The sequence below is a fragment of the Centruroides sculpturatus genome, unplaced genomic scaffold (assembly GCF_000671375.1).
Source record: "Centruroides sculpturatus isolate CEXI.00-Female unplaced genomic scaffold, Cexi_2.0 scaffold247, whole genome shotgun sequence".
NCBI lineage: Eukaryota > Metazoa > Arthropoda > Arachnida > Scorpiones > Buthidae > Centruroides > Centruroides sculpturatus.
The window spans coordinates 714145-733849 of record NW_019384615.1 but is presented as its reverse complement, the minus strand read 5'-3'; the positions used below and the strand labels follow the sequence as shown (position 1 = coordinate 733849).

The window sequence follows — 19705 nt, the reverse complement described above, 5'->3', positions numbered from 1 at the left end:
AACATAAATTAATTGAGCCTAACGTGTCCGTATGGGTGAGATTGGCCCTACACTTTTAGTTACTTACTAGAAAATAAATTAAATTATTCAAATTTATGATATTCCTGTATGATCTTTTTTATTCATATAAAATTCTATTTTACTATCTCATCCCGGAATTTCCCGGGATCCCGGGAAAAGAAATTATTTTTCCCGTAATCCCGCTGGAGGCAAATTTCCCGGGAAATGAGAAACCCTAATAATTACTTATTGCCAAAAAATCGTATTCGGTGGGTTTTATATCCGTGGTGAAACGGGCGACGACCGCTTTACCACGCAAAATTTCAGATCTTTTCGATCAAAAAACAAAAGTTATAAAATTCAAAATTAGATGAACAATAACGTCCCCCGCCCAACACACATTAATTTATGTAAAATAACACCGAACTTTCTTTTTTTATTTCTCGATGCATTAAAAACTACCGAGTTTATAAATATAAAAACCTTGACGAGGTCATTTTCTGATCCATGTTCATTCTTTTCCACTGTTCTATATGAATACCGAAAGAGTAAACAATAATATTTTAGTAAAAATGAATAAATAAGTACAAAAACGTAATAATTGAGGAAATAGTTCCACAAATGAAAATATTATTTATTGTTAAAGTGTCTGAGATTTTAGAATTCGATAATAGTTGACGTAACAGGTTCCAAAGCAGATTATTAATTGAAAACAGGTGTTTGTAATTTACATTTTTATCAAGGACTCCGATATATTAAAAACTTCTTCTACATGAAGGAAATTCTTATACAGTACCTTTTTTTGACTCAGAATATTGATGATGATGAGTGTAACATTGAATTGATTTTAACTTTACATTCCAAAGATAAAGTTTTTCTTGTAATACTGTAGTAGTTTACTGTGGAAAGCAACATGGCGTCCTCCATGACTCGGACAGTTTCGTTTCGGGTCCATTATGTGTTTATGAATGACAACTTTAACTTGTAAAAGCTCAAGTTAGTGCACGCGATGATGTAAGTGTCTTCTCGTGTGCGTTCGTTAATAGCGGTCGCTCTACTACGGGAGTGCGCTGCTGTTTGTAGGCATTTAGGAACCATGTGAAAGAAAGAAAAATGGCGGCGCCCGTATTATCGATAGTATCGTAATAGAAGGATCTATGATTTTAAAATATTCGTTTTTAAATACAAAAGAAGGGTCTCAATTTTAATATTTAACCATAATATCTTGCCTATAGAGTATTCAAAGTAGCCACGAGAAAAAAAAAGCGTAATGCGGTTACCATTCGGAAAAAATTCAAGTACATTAGTCACTTACAACACCGCGTGCACTAACTTGCGGTTTCACAACTTCTAAATTTTCATTAATAAAACTACACTACGGACCCTTAAACGAAACAATTTCAGCCATGGATGACGCCATGTTGCTTTTCACCGTAAACTACTGCTACAAGCGGCCGTTATTGCCGTTCGAGGGCGAGCACTCCTACCGGAATTTAGGAACGCATTTCGCAGGAATTTTTAAACCGATGCCAATCGCGCGGAGTTACGCGGAGAAATAAAAGAATGCATCTCTCGAATTTTTTCCGAATAGTAGCCGGTATTCTAAGTTTTTTTCGTGGCTTCTTTGAATGCTCTGTCGGCGAGATAATCCATTTTATGGTTAAATTTTACAATTGAGACCCTTCTTTTGTCTGTAAAACGCACAGTTTAAAATCATAGATCCTTCTATCACGATGCTATCGATAGTACAGGCGCTGCCATCTTTCTTTCACTATCATTCTTTAATGCCTACAAACAACAGCGTACTCCCGAAGTACCGGACACGATACTCTGAGGACACGCAAAGCGACTGCTATTAACGATCACACCCATTCAGCTCGTTGATTAAGCTGGCAAGAAGAGTAAGGAAAGTTTTAATAGAGGGCTTTTAAGAGAGTAATGAGCGCGTAGTTGATTCGAAGACTTTACAGGATCGGATGACTCCATTAGCAAATGAATTCACTTGTTTATTGTAGCTACGGATACCTCCTATTGACAAAATTTCCCGACTTGATACAAAATAAAGAAAAACTACTGTAGAGCCTCGATTATTCGACTCAATTGGGGACTGGGGTTGGTCGGATAACCGAAAAGTATGAAAAAATCCATTATTAGTGTAGTATATTATTATATCCAATGTAATTAGTATATTAGTATATCGATATTAACCTATTTAGCGTTGAATTTTCATCGATGTTAAGCGTAACAAAAATTTTTTAAAATAATAATCGTCGCTATTGTATCGTTAAAAATTAGAAAATTAAGCTTCGTTGAAATACTGGCTCCTTTTCATGGTCGATCCAGTGTTGCCAGCTAAAATACGTAAAAATAATATAAAAGTAGCCAAGACATAGCCAAGTATTGTAGCGCCACATTACTAGCGGACATTTGAAATTAGCCGTCTATGACGGTCGATTAACCGAGGTGACGGTTAATCGGGGGTCGGATAATCGAGGCTCTACTGTAATAAATAATTTTCGGATCGGAGACAATTCACGAGTCCGATTACGAAACAAAGGGAAATATTCCCGATTTTGAATTATAACTGAAAATAAAATTTTTTTAGCTAAAATATCCTTCATGGGAATAAAGTTTAAATATTATTACTTATAAAATAGAAAGAAAAACGAGAAATAAATTACGCAATTAAAATGTAACAAAAAACAATCTGGCAACACTGTTTTTCTTCCGCCATCTTGGACGGGTGGAAGATAACTGTAAGTCGAAGGAAGATGGAGTGCTAAGTGCCAAATAACCAAAATGTGAGTATAAATTGTCCGAAAAAAAAATGAGAATTTTCATAAAATGAAACATAAGTCACGAAATCGGAACAACAATAAATAAACGTGTGGGTTAGTGAAAGTACTTTCGTCTCGTACGAAATGGCGTGTTTTAATTTAGTTTCTACACGTCGTTTATAAACGGGAGAAACACAACGTTTGTGTACAGTCGACCTCCTATAACGCTGTTGATTAGGGTTTTATATGAATTCCATGTTGTACGAGTCACTTAGATTTTACAAATACATGTGTCGGCTGTGAACGGCTCACGTATTTGTAAAATCTAAGTGACTCGTACAACATGAAATTCATATAACACGGAATAATCAACAATGTTATAGGGGGGTCGACTGATATAAGGTATTTCCGAGTTTATCCGTAAGATGTTTCGATGATTTGTTCTTACTAAATAGAAGAATTGGTTGGTATCAGGGTGTGGCCATTTTGCATTATTTCCTTCCTTCGATTTCGTTTTAAGAATGAGAAATTTATTCTTAATTACGCCTAGGCTTAGATTTATATATTGCGAAAAATCAATAAGGAGATATCTGGAATTGGGTGTCTATATATTTCTGTTTGCATATTTATTAATTAAAGCAAATTGAGGGATGATGATGATGAATTTACAAAGAATAAAAATTATACAAGTTTGCCTGTTAAATTGTAGAAATGTAATTTATTCTGTACATTGTTCGATGACTTTAGTTTGACTCTCCGGTCGTTGGTAACGAGTCGAACTTGTGATGCGCCGGATGTCAGCCGTGTCCGTTTACGTCTTCCTTAACTTAATGTGCTGACTTCGTGTTATGCTAATGTAAGGATTGCGTAAATGCTAGACGGTCTCTATTCCTTTACGTTTCTGTTGCCATCTTAATGACTTTGTTAAATCTTTTTCTTGTCGTTATCGTAGATCAGTCAAGGACAAATTGCACCTAGAATATCATAAATATATATAATTCTGAAAAATGACACTTTATACCCCTTAATTCTTTACCTACTGTTTCAATTAATTTGTGATATATTTATTATTATTCTTGTTTTATTGGTGTATGTGTTTTTATTAATTTTTTTGTGTTTGTAGGTATTTTAAAGGGGTTTGTTTCTTTGTTGTGTCCAGGCGACGGTCATTGTTCTGGTGACGTCGCCTGCAAATAATGTGTAAATGTTTTAAAAAGTATTTTCGACTTGCAATTATAAAAAGAATATACTATAGAAGAATGATAAAATTATTTATATATTTCAGTGAAGTATAATAAAATATGTCGGATTGTCTTTCCACACGTGTAGACGTAACTTATTTATGCAATCTGCAAATTAGTACGAACGCGGGAGTGAACGGCTGGTACGGGGCCCGAGAGTGGATAGAGTGGACTCTTTTTGTCACTTTTTAATGTATTTATTATGAAGAAGTGCTTTTATTTAGAATGTTTATTAATAAAAACAATCTTTGAGATTTTATTTTTTTGTTAGTAAATATAACATTAACTTACGGAAATAGGAACGACTGCGGGGCACTAAACTTTTTCTAGGCTGGGGAAAAATCCCCGGCTCCCCTCAGACTAATGGTCAATATGGATTCTATTTCCAGATTTGGGTTGGTTTGTAGGGCCAATTCAATGAAATGTGCCAGATGGCAAGAAATGCATTTTAAAAAAATAAATTGACTTATATATCTGTGAAAAATATCAAATGATATCTATTTTGTCATTTCGAATTACTTGTGGATGTCTAATACTACATTGGATTGTCTGAATTGCCATTTGATTGCCTGACCTACAGCACCTAATAAGGTTTTAAATTATTATTGTTTATTAATAGCCTAACAAAGTAAATATTACTAGTTGGACTAATTGTTTGTTTATTATATATATTTTGAAACATAAAAGAATGCTTAGTTACAGGAAAATGACATGATTTTTGCAATCGAATTTTTATTTTAACTTAATCAATTCTGAAATTTAGAAGTGTTTTGTTGAACAGTTGAATAAATTGATTATATTTCATTGAATACTTTGTTTTTTAAATATATTATTCATATTTATAAGTATAAAAGTTGAAATTAACATGTGGAAACATTAAAGTTAGTGCTTTAATCTCATCGTAGAAAACAAGGTGGTTGTGTTTATTTAGAAAAGTAGTTTAGTGTCCTTGAAAATAGTTTCAGGTGTTTCTAGAATTACTTGTATTATGAAGGTAAATTAATCCATTATTTATTATTAAAATCATCCACTCTAATAAATAAATAACTGAGATTTGAACATATTCAACATTTTTTAAAATGTTAGCGTTGAAACAAGAATGATGTATTAAAGAATGCAATGTCTAATTGAATTAATTGAAAACAGTTGATTGGAATTTCCATTTAAAAAGCACTAAGAATTAAGGTAAAATAGATAAAACTACATACACGTTTTGCTCCATTTATTTTATTTAAGAATAATGAGAAATCTGGTAGATGTAATGTAGGCTTATTTATAGGCTTTAACTGTCTTATGAATAAGGTTTCCCACACAAAAATCTGTTTAGGATCAGATATGCTCTTAAGTAGAGTGACATTGTTTCAATGTGGGGGATACTCTTCTAATATCTATTTGGTAATTTTTTGTCGACAAATCCTTTGTTGACAGACTCTTATGTTCACATAGCCACTTTTTTGTGCCTCGAAGATACTCTGATGTAATGACAAATAGAACTTTGGGTAGGATGGGAGATTGGAAAAGTATAAACTCCAGAATGTTCTTACAGTTTACAAGTTGTCCTATCTGTAAATAGTAATCTTCTTAAAGTGGAGGATGTGCAAACCTTCTCCTATTTAAGAATAAGAATATTTGCTAAAATTAGTAGCAAATATCCATTTTTCCTAAAGAATGCAATGAGTTTTAAAGTAACTTATAATATATAAGGGATGGAACATGTACAAAAATTCTAGGATAATCTGTTGTAGGTATAGAGTATTTTGAGGGAACAAAGATCTAATAACTTTACTATACATGTAATTAAAGTTAGTCAGGATAACCTGATTTTATCACTTCCAACTGGATAACAAACTCTTTTTACAGTAAATGGGTACCTAAACTCAAGGCTCCATTAATTTTATTTATTTTACCTTAATTCTTAGTCTTTTCTAAATAGAAATTTTAAATGATTGTTTTCGGTTAATTTTATTTAACATGCAAGAGTCTTGTACATTTTAATACATCATACTTGTTTCCAAAATAACTTTGTAATGATAATACTTTTAAACATGTGGAAACTGTTTGAATTCTGATTATTTAACTTAATGAAACGTTAAACACCTTCCATCACTGAGAAATTCAAATTTAAAACAAAAATAATAGATAAATTAACAAATAAATAACAGAATAAAATGTACTAAATACACTGAAACAACAACAATGATATAAATAATATAATAAAATAAATACATAAAAAATGCATCAAAATATAAGGGCAGATACGGACTAAATTCTTATATTTTAATTTTTCTTTTATGTAGAATTTCTAGGCAATAGCTAATCCATCTACATCTCTGGCATTAATACAACTATCCTTTAATACTTTTATATATTACAATTTTTCAAAAGTTGAAATATATAAAAGTGGATGGATTAACTTCTGCCTGGAGATTCTACATAAAAGAAAAATTAAAATATGAGAATTCTTAGTTCGTACCTGCCCTGCATTTTTTATGTATTTATTTTATTTTGTTTTGTTTTATTTATTTTATTATATTATTTATATTATTGTTGTTTCAGTGTACCTTGCTTAATGTGGTGGATGCATTCCTAGACAACAAAGTGCTAAGCGAAACAGTGTTAAACGAGGTCATTTTAACATAATGTAAATAGGAATAGGGGAACACACGACTAAAAATAAATTTTACTTTAATTTTAAGTTATTTTTGTATTAATTTGTATAATAATATATGCTAAATAACACAAACATATGCACACAGAAATCTAAAGTTCATTTTTTGTGATGAAGGTTCTGACTTTTCTTAAATTATTGTTCTTTTGAAGTTTCATTTGTCACTTTTTTCTTTCCTTAAGCAAGTGTCAGTAGCAGAAGATCACTTCCAAAACGCCTCGTTTTGCTTTTGCACTCCTTTTAAAATCTGGATCATTCGCTACAATTTCTTCAATGATTTCGGCTATCTTACCGAACTTTTACTAAGGAAATCTGTGGAGAAATTTTTGGGGTTCTTCATTTTCAGAATCTCTATTTTCCAGTTTCACACGAATTCCATGTTTTGCTAGTTCTCGAAGATCGTCGTTTTTAAGGGTCTAACCAGAAACTTGCTGTAACTCCTCAATATCCTGCTTGTCTACATCTTCTAATCCTGCTGTATCGATTAGGTTGAGTTTGGTCAACCTAACGATACAGCGATAGGCTCATCTCGTCGAGAATTCTTGGATACCTTCAGCCATAACTTCTTCCACCCTTCATTTGTGCATTTATCAGTTAATTCTTGCCAAGCAAAGTCGATATTTCCTATGGCATCCATGATGATAAATTTTTTCCAAAATTTCACCAAACATACATAGATTTAAAGAAAGTACACCTTTTTGCCATGTTTTTCTGATTGGTTTTGTGTTCGCAAATAATTGTATTATATACAAATCAACAAAATGCTGCGATAATTTAAATCGGCATAAATTTTGAGCTTTTTTTAGGCTTTGAGAAGACTGTCTTATATCGAATCAGCATTAAGCAGGATCTTACTGTATTTAGTACATTTTATTTTGTTATATATTTGTTAATTTTATCTATTATTTTCGTTTTAAATTTGAATGTATAATGTTTGAACATTCCATCGTTACAGTTTTAAAATACATTGAAATTCATTTACACCTGAAGATGGCCTATTCTATGAGGCTGAAAATGTTAGTATTTTATTAAATAAACATTTCTTAATGATGGAAGGTGTTTATAATGTTTTATTATGTTTTTTAAAAATGCCGCGTTTGATATTTAGTTATTCTTAATAATTTATTTATTAAAATGGATGATTTTAACATTAAATAATGTTATTAAGTTCATTTTTATTATTATGTCCCATTAAATGTCAAAATAAAATGCATGTAATGTAAAATGTTAATGATTCAATATTTTTTTAAATAAATAAATATTAATTATTTATTCATATTTGTTCTATGTTTACTTTCATTTTTGATAAATTACATCTCTACAATATTTAATTAGTTGTTAATGAGTCATATGAATATCTAAGAATCGGTTTCCTGATAGTTATTTTACATATTGAGATTGCATTTGAAATAAATTTAAATTATCTTCGAATTATTATTAAGAGTTTAATTTAGATAATAATATATTGATAACAGCTAAAATGTGGACAGTGATTGATGTAGATAAAAGAAAATTATTAATAATAAAAAGGAAGGAAAAGCATTTGTACTGTTGCAGGATCATTAAGGAACGTAGTTTTATTTTGCTTTTTATTTATAAACATCCATCTGAATAATTAATTTGCTGTAAGTAAGAAATTAAAAATCTTAATACCAGCTTAGAAGTTTTTGTATGCATTAGTGTTGGACCAAATAAAACAAAATTACGACTTTCTTAAGCCTGTAAGTGATGCGAAATCATAAAATATTAACACAGAAACGTTTTCGGAACACCTTCCGTGTTCTTCCTCGGGTTTTCAAACTCCAAACAGTTTGAAAATTTGAGAAAGAACACGGAAGGTGTTCTGAAAACGTTTGTGCGTTAATATTTTACGATTTCGCATTAGTTACAGGCTTAAGAAAGTCGTAATTTTGTTTATACAATTCGGTGTGCTTGTAGGAGTTATTTATTGGACCAAATATTTAGCATTACTTGGTATTTGAGTATATTCAGCAACAAAGTAAAAATTTGATATTTGGACCAAATAATTACTCAAAGCCAAACTATTCAGCTAAATAAATTTCAGTTGGGAAAGATGTAGCGAAAGAAGGGAAGAAAAAAATAGATGAATAAAGTGAAAAGAGCATTTATAAACATCTTTATTTATTCTTTTCTGAAACAAATATAACTTTAATAAATGATTTTGAGCAAATAAACTAACAATCACAATTCAGTAATAATAAATTGCAACCAAAATACATTAATGCTTATGAAACTAAGTGATTTTGTTGGTTGTCTTCCAGCTTCATTGAATATATTGTATGTTCAATGAATACACTACTTTGTAGGGCTGCCAAAAACCAGTGGACCTCAATGGCAAGATTTAATTTTTNGGGTATCGCCAAGGTTTTTGGCAAAATTTGATGTAATATCGCTGCTCACGTTGTTCAGTCATTTTCCAGCTTAGTGAAATCCGACGAGAGCGCACTACATGACCTCACTCATACGCCGATTGCCAACGACTGACGCTTTCTGCAGGCGGGAAAAAATTCAGGGCTGTGCATGACTGTCCCCTCCACAACTCCACCGAAGGAGGCCTCTCTCGCATCATTGGTTTACGCGGAAAAAAATAAGGTCCGATACTTTTTGAACAGACCTTGTATACAAAGGCCTTCCCTTGGGCGGCCTGGACCTATTGGTTTATTGCCAAAACTTCCAGAGAAATCTGTATGTTTTGTCATTCCTCTAGTAGACTTTGTTGTTTTTTTCGTATGAAGGTAGAAAAATAAGATCTCTAGTTTGATTATTATTAAATGTTATTCTTGTTGTTAAATTTGGCATTTTTGATAGCCGAACTATCTCTAGTATATTGTCTTGAGTTATATTATATATATTTAATACATTAGTAATAAATTTTAATATTTCTGCTCTTGAAGTGGTTTTATAGTTTGGGTAGTTGTACAGTACATTATTATGTTGTTATAGTGATGTTCGTTTGTTAACATGTCCATTTTAAATTGGATGAAATATTTGTCGGTTTGTAATTTCTCTACTTGATGCTTCAAACCATCAATCTCCTCTTTCATTTTTTCTGATTTTTCTTTGTTTCTCAAATATTTTCGTGGATAATATCTAGTTCTTGTTTAATCACAACTGTTTGATTAAAAAGTTTATCGTTAGTAGTGTTGATTAATTCCGATATTTTATTCCAAAGCACTGAAGTATAAGTGTCTAGGAATTTATCCGTTACATTAATCGAGGTTTGATCAGAAATAGTTGGCTCACCTGATTTGTCATTTTCATAAATCTGTGATGAATTTGGATTCTAATTCTTATCACTAATGGATTCTTCATGAAGACTTTTTCGGAAGTGAAGTTAAAGTCTATTAACGACCTGAATTTGAAAAAGATGGCTGATTTTTCTTAGTAATCGATTTAGTATGATTCAATGGAGGTCTACCCCTCTTGACTGGAGAACATTGCGTAATTATTCATGTTATTACCGATATAAATAGTATTAATTAATAACAAAATTAGGCTACTTGTAGTAGCAAATAATCAAAAAAACACTTAACTCTTATTCTAGTATGAGTGGCCAGGTACAAAGAAAAACACGCCAACAGCCACGACGGATGAACACGCTTCCTCTTTATTTATTAATAATTACAGTTCAAGAACGATAAATTGTAAGATTGGATGAGTAATGCTTCTGCATTGCTAGGAAATAAATACTATCATCATCTCCAAATGTATCATATATTCAGTAAATACACTATTTTGTGGGACTACGAATAATGTCAGATCTCAATGACAAGATTTAATATTTTATTTTTCATCACATAATGTGTATATTATTAAATATAAGATGCTGTTTTCCATTTTACTCTTAAGTCAATGATTTCCAAACTGGATGCTAAAGCCCATTTGGGAGAAGAGGAAGACACAAGGGGATGTTAAAAACACTGGAAAACAAGGGAGATTAGAATTCATTTTTAAAACATGAAATTTCACTATTGAACTTCAAACAGATAAATTGTAAAGATAGTTTGTAAGAGATGTGACTAGATTGCATATAGTGCTTCTCTTTGTGAACATGAGAAAATAATCACGTTTTCACTCATACAAATTGAGTTAACTAAACTAAATATTGGCACTAACTATAAGTGATATTGAGCAGTTCAGGATGAAATTATTAGAGAAATTTGCTGTTCTTAAAACTTTCACTAGCTTTAATCTCAGTGATAAGTGGGTTTTATAGCTCGTTTGGGTTATATAGCTCATTAATTGGGCTGTATAGCTGGATTAATTATGCCAATTGTTTGGTTTGGTATCAATGCATTGGGCTTTAAGGTGTTTATTATATACATTGAAATAGGTAGAATAAGATGGCTTTTTTTAATTAAATAGTTTGATAAATTAATTTAATTAATTTGTTTAGAGGTAGGTAGTTATGCCACTATCTTCTTTAGATTTTTAATTTAGAATGTTTTGGAAGAAAATTGGGTAAACAGGGCAATACATTTGCATGGGGCTCTTGCTTACTATGTAGTTACACTGCCCAGTTATCCATTCTCTCCAGTTACCAGTAAACTTGCTGTTTTATGCTAGTAATATCAGTGGTTTTATTTAGTCCTAAGTCAGCTTTGTTTTAATTTATAATTAAAAAGTATTTAAAAAAATAGTTGCTAATCTATCTATACTGCCAAACTATTTCAGTCATTACAGTTATAAGTGATTAATGACCAATTAGTTGCCAAGAATCCTTAATTACATAATTAAGATACATTACTATAAATTGCATAATGCCTGATTCATTCTAATTAAAAACTGTTTAGCTTTTATCAGGAAACAAGCTTTATTATGAACAAGCTGTATGTGCCTGGTGTTGCTTGGGCTTTTTAGTGAATGGGAGATTGGTGAGGTTGGGTTAGGAAAGGGTGATGAAAACGAGTTAGAAACTAAAAAGCACATTTATTGACCTGAATATTTACAATGATGAAACTGCAAAACACAAAATTTGCTTGGGTTAAAGTTAAAAAGGGCATCATGGGCTTTAGCAGTTTTTGGGGGTGGGTTGGGCCCCATGGTATTTTTTATAAGGTTTTAAAGAATATTCATGCCAAATTTAGTGGGAATATGTCAAATTGTACAAAACCTTCTTTACGTAACAAATATACATAATAAGTTAGTTAAGAGAGGGTGGCCTTTAGAGATGGTTAAGGTGGGGATTCAACAATATTGTTTCTAGACTGTCAAAGAATATTCATGCCAAATTTGGTGATGATATGTTGACTGGTATAGAACCCATTACCTGGCTCCCGACCTGCGTAATTAGGGAGGAGACCATCTTTGTTCGTCCCTTCGCCGATTGGATTTATCATCTCTCTTCATCCTGACACGCAAAAACACTTCTGGCCCGCTTAAGGACAGAGATAGTCCAGCTTAATCACTTCTTCTACACCCGGCGCCTGAGAGATTCTCCAGCTTGCCCCCACTGCAGGGCACCAGAGACAACATTTCCCTACTGGCTAAACTGCCCGCAGTACAACGAGGCTCACCAAAGACCTGGGTACAGCGTTGACTCTTAACCTTGCAATCGTTTGTTCACTCACACCGATCTTCTGGCTTCAAACTGATACCTCCACGTCAACACATTGCAGCATTGGAACATTATATCAATTACACCGGCTGCTTCATTTAAACACCAGGGCCCTTAGTCTCGAGTTTTTCGTGTTACAACTCCCAACGTGTTGAAGGTGTCACGTGGTACCATCTCACACACTGACGTCAAATTGGTAGTCTCGAGTTCTAACTCACATGCTTTCCCATCTCACCATGCGAGTTGCTACTCATGTTGAGTCGAGCATGTGAGATCGCTACACGAAAGTGAAAATGGCTGAAGGATACGCAATTCTTATCGCTATCGAAGAGTTAGAAAGAGCTGAAAGACGTTGTTTGAGAAGGCAACGAATTTTTCGACCACAGTAGATGACATTTCTTTTCGCATCAAGTCAATACTAATAAAAAAATTTTAATTCATAATTGATAAAATTATACAGCAAATTTTTCAAAAATAAAAAGTATCTAATTAATTGAAAAAGAGTATTAAAATGATAGTAAATTATATGTATAAATTATTAAAAGCATAGACACTATATTAAGATTATTTATTAATCAAAAGTGTTAAGTTCTGATTAATAAATAATAAATAGACAAAACAGTTTAAGAAATAGATCGAGGAAGAAAACTATATGAAGAAAGGATTAAATTAAAATACATTTACATTACATAATGGATTTTTTAGCTCCAACACATGCAATTAATTTTTTAACTAATTCTCTCCACAAAGGGAATTGTCTTTTTCTTGTAAATTTATTGTCGAATTTTCCACTGTTCATTTTCTTATTTTCTACGTATGTTACTAATATTTTTTTTTGTTCTTTGCTTATTTTTTAAAATAAAACATTGAACGTTTTCATTTTGTTTCTGCGTACTATATTGCTATAAGACAACTTTTAACTGTAGCACGTGTAAACTAATTCACGTTGATTTGTTTACAACTTGTTAGAGTTAAGTTAATTGGTCAATTCATTATAGTCGCAAACCCAGATGCATTGTAAATAATCCCATCATGCTTAACGACACACGCAACCGAGTGAGTATGACGTATTTCCGCTCGCCTTTCAAGTTCGCTCGAAGAGTCTAACTCGAGACTACCAATTATGTGAGTCATAGGGTGCGTTTACTTGTGAGTTAGCAGTGCTAATTTTGATAACCGGATGTGACGTCATTAGCACGTGTATTCGTGCTTGCTTGTCCAATTCGAAAGTGAACACATACGCTAACAAGAAATATGCTGGAAACCGCCATATTTCTTGTTAGCGTATGTGTTCACTTTCGAATTGGACAAGCAAGCACGAATACATGTGCTAATGACGTCACATCCGGTTATCAAAATTAGCACTGCTAACTCACAAGTAAACGCACCCATAGTTACACGAGTGAGTTCAATGACGTCAGTTTGAGTACAACACGAAAAACTCGAGACTAAGGCCCCAGGTGGTGCCAGTTGGAGAAGAGAGCCAACTAGGCTAAAGTTTCCATATCAACCAAACAAGAAAGAAAAGAAAGAAANAGACAACAAAGTGCTAAGCGAAACAGTGTTAAACGAGGTCATTTTAACATAATGTAAATAGGAATAGGGGAACACACGACTAAAAATAAATTTTACTTTAATTTTAAGTTATTTTTGTATTAATTTGTATAATAATATATGCTAAATAACACAAACATATGCACACAGAAATCTAAAGTTCATTTTTTGTGATGAAGGTTCTGACTTTTCTTAAATTATTGTTCTTTTGAAGTTTCATTTGTCACTTTTTTCTTTCCTTAAGCAAGTGTCAGTAGCAGAAGATCACTTCCAAAACGCCTCGTTTTGCTTTTGCACTCCTTTTAAAATCTGGATCATTCGCTACAATTTCTTCAATGATTTCGGCTATCTTACCGAACTTTTACTAAGGAAATCTGTGGAGAAATTTTTGGGGTTCTTCATTTTCAGAATCTCTATTTTCCAGTTTCACACGAATTCCATGTTTTGCTAGTTCTCGAAGATCGTCGTTTTTAAGGGTCTAACCAGAAACTTGCTGTAACTCCTCAATATCCTGCTTGTCTACATCTTCTAATTCTGCTGTATCGATTAGGTTGAGTTTGGTCAACCTAACGATACAGCGATAGGCTCTTCTCGTCGAGAATTCTTGGATACCTTCAGCCATAACTTCTTCCACACTTCATTTGTGCATTTATCAGTTAATTCTTGCCAAGCAAAGTTGATATTTCCTATGGCATCCATGATGATAAATTTTTTCCAAAATTGCACCAAACATACATAGATTTAAAGAAAGTACACCTTTTTGCCACGTTTTTCTGATTGGTTTTGTGTTTGCAAATGATTGTATTATATACAAATCAACGAAATGCTGCGATAATTTAAATCGGCATAAATTTTGAGCTTTTTCTAGGCTTTGAGAAGAGTGCCTTATATCGACTCAGCGTTAAGCGGGGTCTTACTGTATTTAGTACATTTTATTTTGTTATTTATTTGTTAATTTATCTATTATTTTCGTTTTAAATTTGATTGTGTAATGTTTGAACATTCCATCGTTACAGTTTTAAAATACATTCAAATTCATTTACACCTGAAGATGGTGTATTCTATGAGGCTGAAAATGTTAGTGTTTTATTAAATAAACATTTCTTAGTGATGGATTTTATAATGTTTTATTATGTTTTTTAAAAATGCAGAGTTTGATATTTAGTTATTCTTAATAATTTATTTATTAAAATGGATGATTTTAACATTAAATAATGTTATTAAGTTCATTATTATTATTATGTCACATTAAATGTCAAAATAATATGCATGTAATGTAAAATGTTAATGATTCAATATTTTTTTAAATAAATAAATATTAATTATTTATTCATATTTGTTCTATGTTTACTTTCATTTTTGATAAATTACATCTCTACAATATTTAATTAGTTGTTAATGAGTCATATGTATATCTAAGAATCGGTTTCCTGATAGTTATTTTACATATTGAGATTNCGCGACCAAGTGAGTATGACGTATTTCCGCTCGCCTTTCGAGTTCGCTCGAAGAGTCTAACTCGAGACTACCAATTATGTGAGTCATAGGGTGCGTTTACTTGTGAGTTAGCAGTGCTAATTTTGATAACCGGATGTGACGTCATTAGCACGTGTATTCGTGCTTGCTTGTCCAATTCGAAAGTGAACACATACGCTAACAAGAAATATGCTGGAAACCGCCATATTTCTTGTTAGCGTATGTGTTCACTTTCGAATTGGACAAGCAAGCACGAATACATGTGCTAATGACGTCACATCCGGTTATCAAAATTAGCACTGCTAACTCACAAGTAAACGCACCCATAGTTACACGAGTGAGTTCAATGACGTCAGTTTGAGTACAACACGAAAAACTCGAGACTAAGGCCCCAGGTGGTGCCAGTTGGAGAAGAGAGCCAACTAGGCTAAAGTTTCCATATCAACCAAACAAGAAAGAAAAGAAAGAAACCCTTTACATAACATTTATATAAACATATTTTCACTTTTATATATACATAAATTATATATATATATATACGTATATATATATCATATGATTAGATATTAAATATATATATATAACTCAACAGTTGTCAACCTGCAGTCTACAGGCAGACTTATATTAATAAAGATTAAAACTTTGTTTAGTGATGATATTATTTTAAAAGTTTACTTCTAATTTAATTATGTATTAATTAATTAATATGTATTCAAAACATCCTTTAATATTTATTATTGGGCTAAAATTTGAAAAAACTGTAGACTTATAAATTCCCACGGTCGTCTGTCTATCTTTCCTTAATGTTGAGAACAGAGTTAGATAGATGAAATCTAAGACAAGATATGGAAATCTTTGGGGCAGGAGGCCCTGATTAACTATATAGGAACTTCCAATGCAAATCAGAAGTCATGTTATTACAACTTCAAAACTTTTCTCCTGAAAGCAGTTAATAGGTGACCAAATCTATTGTAAAGAAAAAGTACGATATACAGAGGCAAGCCACTACTAATTTGAGATGAAAAGCATATATTTTAAATGAAATAAATGAAAAAATATGATTAAAAATTGCAGCCCAGCATTGTGACAATGCTACAGTAAAATAATTTTTATGTTATAAATGGTAAACTCTATCTTAAATGTTGGCAAAAATCACTTTAGGTCTACATAACTTAGTGGTCTTTAGAAATTTTTTTGGACATTTTACTGATCCTTGGGCTTAAAAAGGTTGAGAAACACTGATACAGATTATTATTAATTACATTTTAAATGAATGAATTGGCCTTTTGCAAATTGATCTGGTTTATTTGTTACAAGTTAGTAATAACTAATGAGTCTGTGCTTTTATGACCCAATGATTTTTTTGATTAACTGAAACAAATCATGTTATTTCTTATACTGTGTTCTGTCTTCTTTCATAAATTCAAATTGCATTCCTGAAAATATAATTTTAACTATAGCCTATAGTACATGTAGAGTAGATTGTCAAAAAAATACAGCTTTTCATACAGCTGTAATAGAAAGTGTATATTAGATATAAATGCAGAAAGTTACCAAATGAGTAGTTGTAAATTGAAGTTATGAGGTCTGTACAAGAAATAACTGAACTTTAGTTTTTTAATTTTTATTTTTCAAGGGACAGATTATTGGCTCTTATCTCCTTCAAAGTACTCCCCTCTTTTATTCGCACAATTATCACAGCTGTATTTCCATTTTGCAAAGCAGTCCTGGTAAGCTTGTTTTGGACTGTCCTTCAGTGCTTGTGACAAATTTGTTTTAATGTTATCAATTGTGTCAAAATGTCGGCAGTAGTCAAATAACATAAATATCTCTTAGCAGTAAGAAATATATTTATAAATAAAATATATATTTTACTTTATAATAATAAAGCAGTTTATATTGTATTAAAAATTATTTTTAAAATTTTTTACTTTGTTAGAGATAAAATCGCCATGGCTGATCTCGTGTCTTTAATGGAAAACGAAATTCCGGAAGGTCTTCAGAGTTTGCAAGACAGTCATACAAATTTAGAAAAAGTAGCAGAATATTGTGAAGCTAATTATTATCAGGTAAAGTATCATTAGGTTTATAAATTTAAATTCTCATAACATGGGTGTTGACTTTATTATATGAATGTCTTATGATATTAGTAAGTTCAAGTGGTGACAGCAGCATTCTTTTCAGTTTAAAACTAGATATTACTTCAAAACAATACTTTTTTTTTAGCAAAGATGTTAAATAGGTCAAAGTGCTTTTATTTAATTAAACAAGTCACCTTCAGGTAACAAAAAACTAATACAGAATACTAAAATTATGCATTTCAATGTGAAATATATAATTTTAAACTGTAAATATAATAAATTAATTTACAGTTTAAAAAATAAAATTAAAAATATAATGTATAGTGTTAGAAATTAAGAGTATCTTCTAGTTGTCTAGCAGACAAACCAGCTCTAGATTTCTGATTGTCCCATAATAAAAGTAGTTGTTCAAGCTGCAGGGTATATATATATATATATATATATTATAAACTAATAGGTAATTAAAAAAGAAACTACTGCATTTGCATGAAAGATTTTATCACTTGCACATTATACAGCTATTTATTATGTCTACACATAAATAGAAGTAAAGAAACAAAGAATCAATTATGTGGTAAAATATTTACTAATTGAATGTTTACAGTTCCTTTTTATTGATCTTTATTGACGTTATATAATTATCAATATTTAGATAATTGTTAAGTTATATAAGTTTTGATAATTATATTATGTAAATGTATATACTGCATGTAAGTAAAATGAAAATATAAATGGCTGACTAATGAATTCTTGAATTCTTATATGCAGTATTAAATAAGTTTTATTCAATAGCCAGTCAGTCCTGTATGCCCTTTAAATAACTTTAGCATAAAATTCTTAATATGATTTTTAATACTGTAACTAATTATAGTTCTTTGTATATATTTTTTAAGTTACAATAATTCTTTTTTGTTTGAGTTTTTAAATATAATTTTACTTTATTAATTTGCAATCACATGCACTTATTTTTTTAACATGAACACTTACATAAAGCAGCCATTAACTGCTGATTTTCCATGCACAACTGCCATTCTTTGAATTAGACAATTCTGTAAAATTTTCTAATGTGTCCTCTCTACATGTTCCAAATTTTAACTTCATATGTTGTTTACTTTATAGATAAACAACCTTGACTGGGTTTCATAGGGAGTCCTTTAAACATTGTGATAGTGAGTTAATGTAAAATAACTTCATCTTGAAATAACAAGTAGACTGAGGTTATGCTTGGAACCTGTTTCATAACTGACATGTAACTGGGGGAGAGCGAAATTAATGGGAAGTTGCACTACCTTTTTTCACATTTATCACGATCGGCATGCCTCGTGAATGTTATTTACATTATATTTAACACTAAACGAGATTCAGCAAATGATGCAATGAGCCGAACGAATATTATCGTCACGAGTTAATCAACTTTTTAATTCATTACCTCGAGCTATGAATGTCTAGACTGACTCAACTTGAAAAATCAGTTTTTAAAACAAACAGCAGAAATCTTAGTGGAAACAAGTATATTTACTTATAATTGTGCAAATCACATTAAACTTTTCACATATTACAGTATCATCTATGAATCTTAACAAAAACTTTGATAATTTTAATGAGAAAGCTGTTTTACTATTATAAGNTAATTTAAAACAACAATGTAAATCAAATAATTAAATATTACAAAGAAATTTTTTCAGTGTATTTTACAAAAAATTATAAATTCTATAAGCATTATTTTTTGTTGATATTTTTAAGTTATTTTTGAAGTCTAGAGGTGAGCTACCATTTCAATTTATTTTTGTCCAAGTCTGTTTAAATGCTCATTCCTCGAGAGGCGGTTGATTTGTATTAAAAAATTATTACCTTTATATTTAGAGTCCATATTATTTGCAATTCTTGCATTGAAATCGCCCAAAATTATGGAATAAGGAGTCATATTTTGCCAGATCTCCATTTGTTTAGTTATTTCATTCAAAGTTATTATGTCATCAGGTGAAATATAGGTAAGCATTAAAGTTATTAAATTATTCGTAATATTAGCAAGAGCAGATTTAATGATTTGAACAAGGAGCAGAATGAAATTATTAGATTTCTATTAGTTTTTTTGTCAAAACTGACTCTATTGTAAATTTTTCAAAGAAGGTAGAATTATAGACTATTTCAGAACATATTCAGGTTTCAGTGATTGCAATAATATCCGGATCATATTTAGAAATAAAGGCATCTATTTGAAGTATTTTATATTTAAGTCCTTGACTATTCCAGTTTATAATTGAGAGGCATTGATTATTAGGGTAGAGTTTGCAGGATTGAGTTTTATCTTGCTTATTAATATGTCATTT

General features: G+C 31.1%; 1 protein-coding gene across 3 annotated transcripts in view; it reads left to right on the top strand.

Moving 5' to 3' along the window:
• The first annotated feature begins 2723 nt into the window (after positions 1 to 2723).
• The window catches only part of LOC111625349 (abl interactor 2-like), a 41554-nt gene continuing 24572 nt past the window's right edge, over positions 2724 to 19705 (top strand). For all 3 annotated transcript variants that reach the window (XM_023368488.1, XM_023368487.1, XM_023368486.1), the window contains exons 1-2: positions 2724 to 2801; positions 17234 to 17363. In XM_023368488.1, the coding sequence (XP_023224256.1) occupies positions 17247 to 17363 (117 nt within the window). In that variant the 5' untranslated portion in view covers positions 2724 to 2801; positions 17234 to 17246. The remainder of the gene's footprint in view (positions 2802 to 17233; positions 17364 to 19705) is intronic.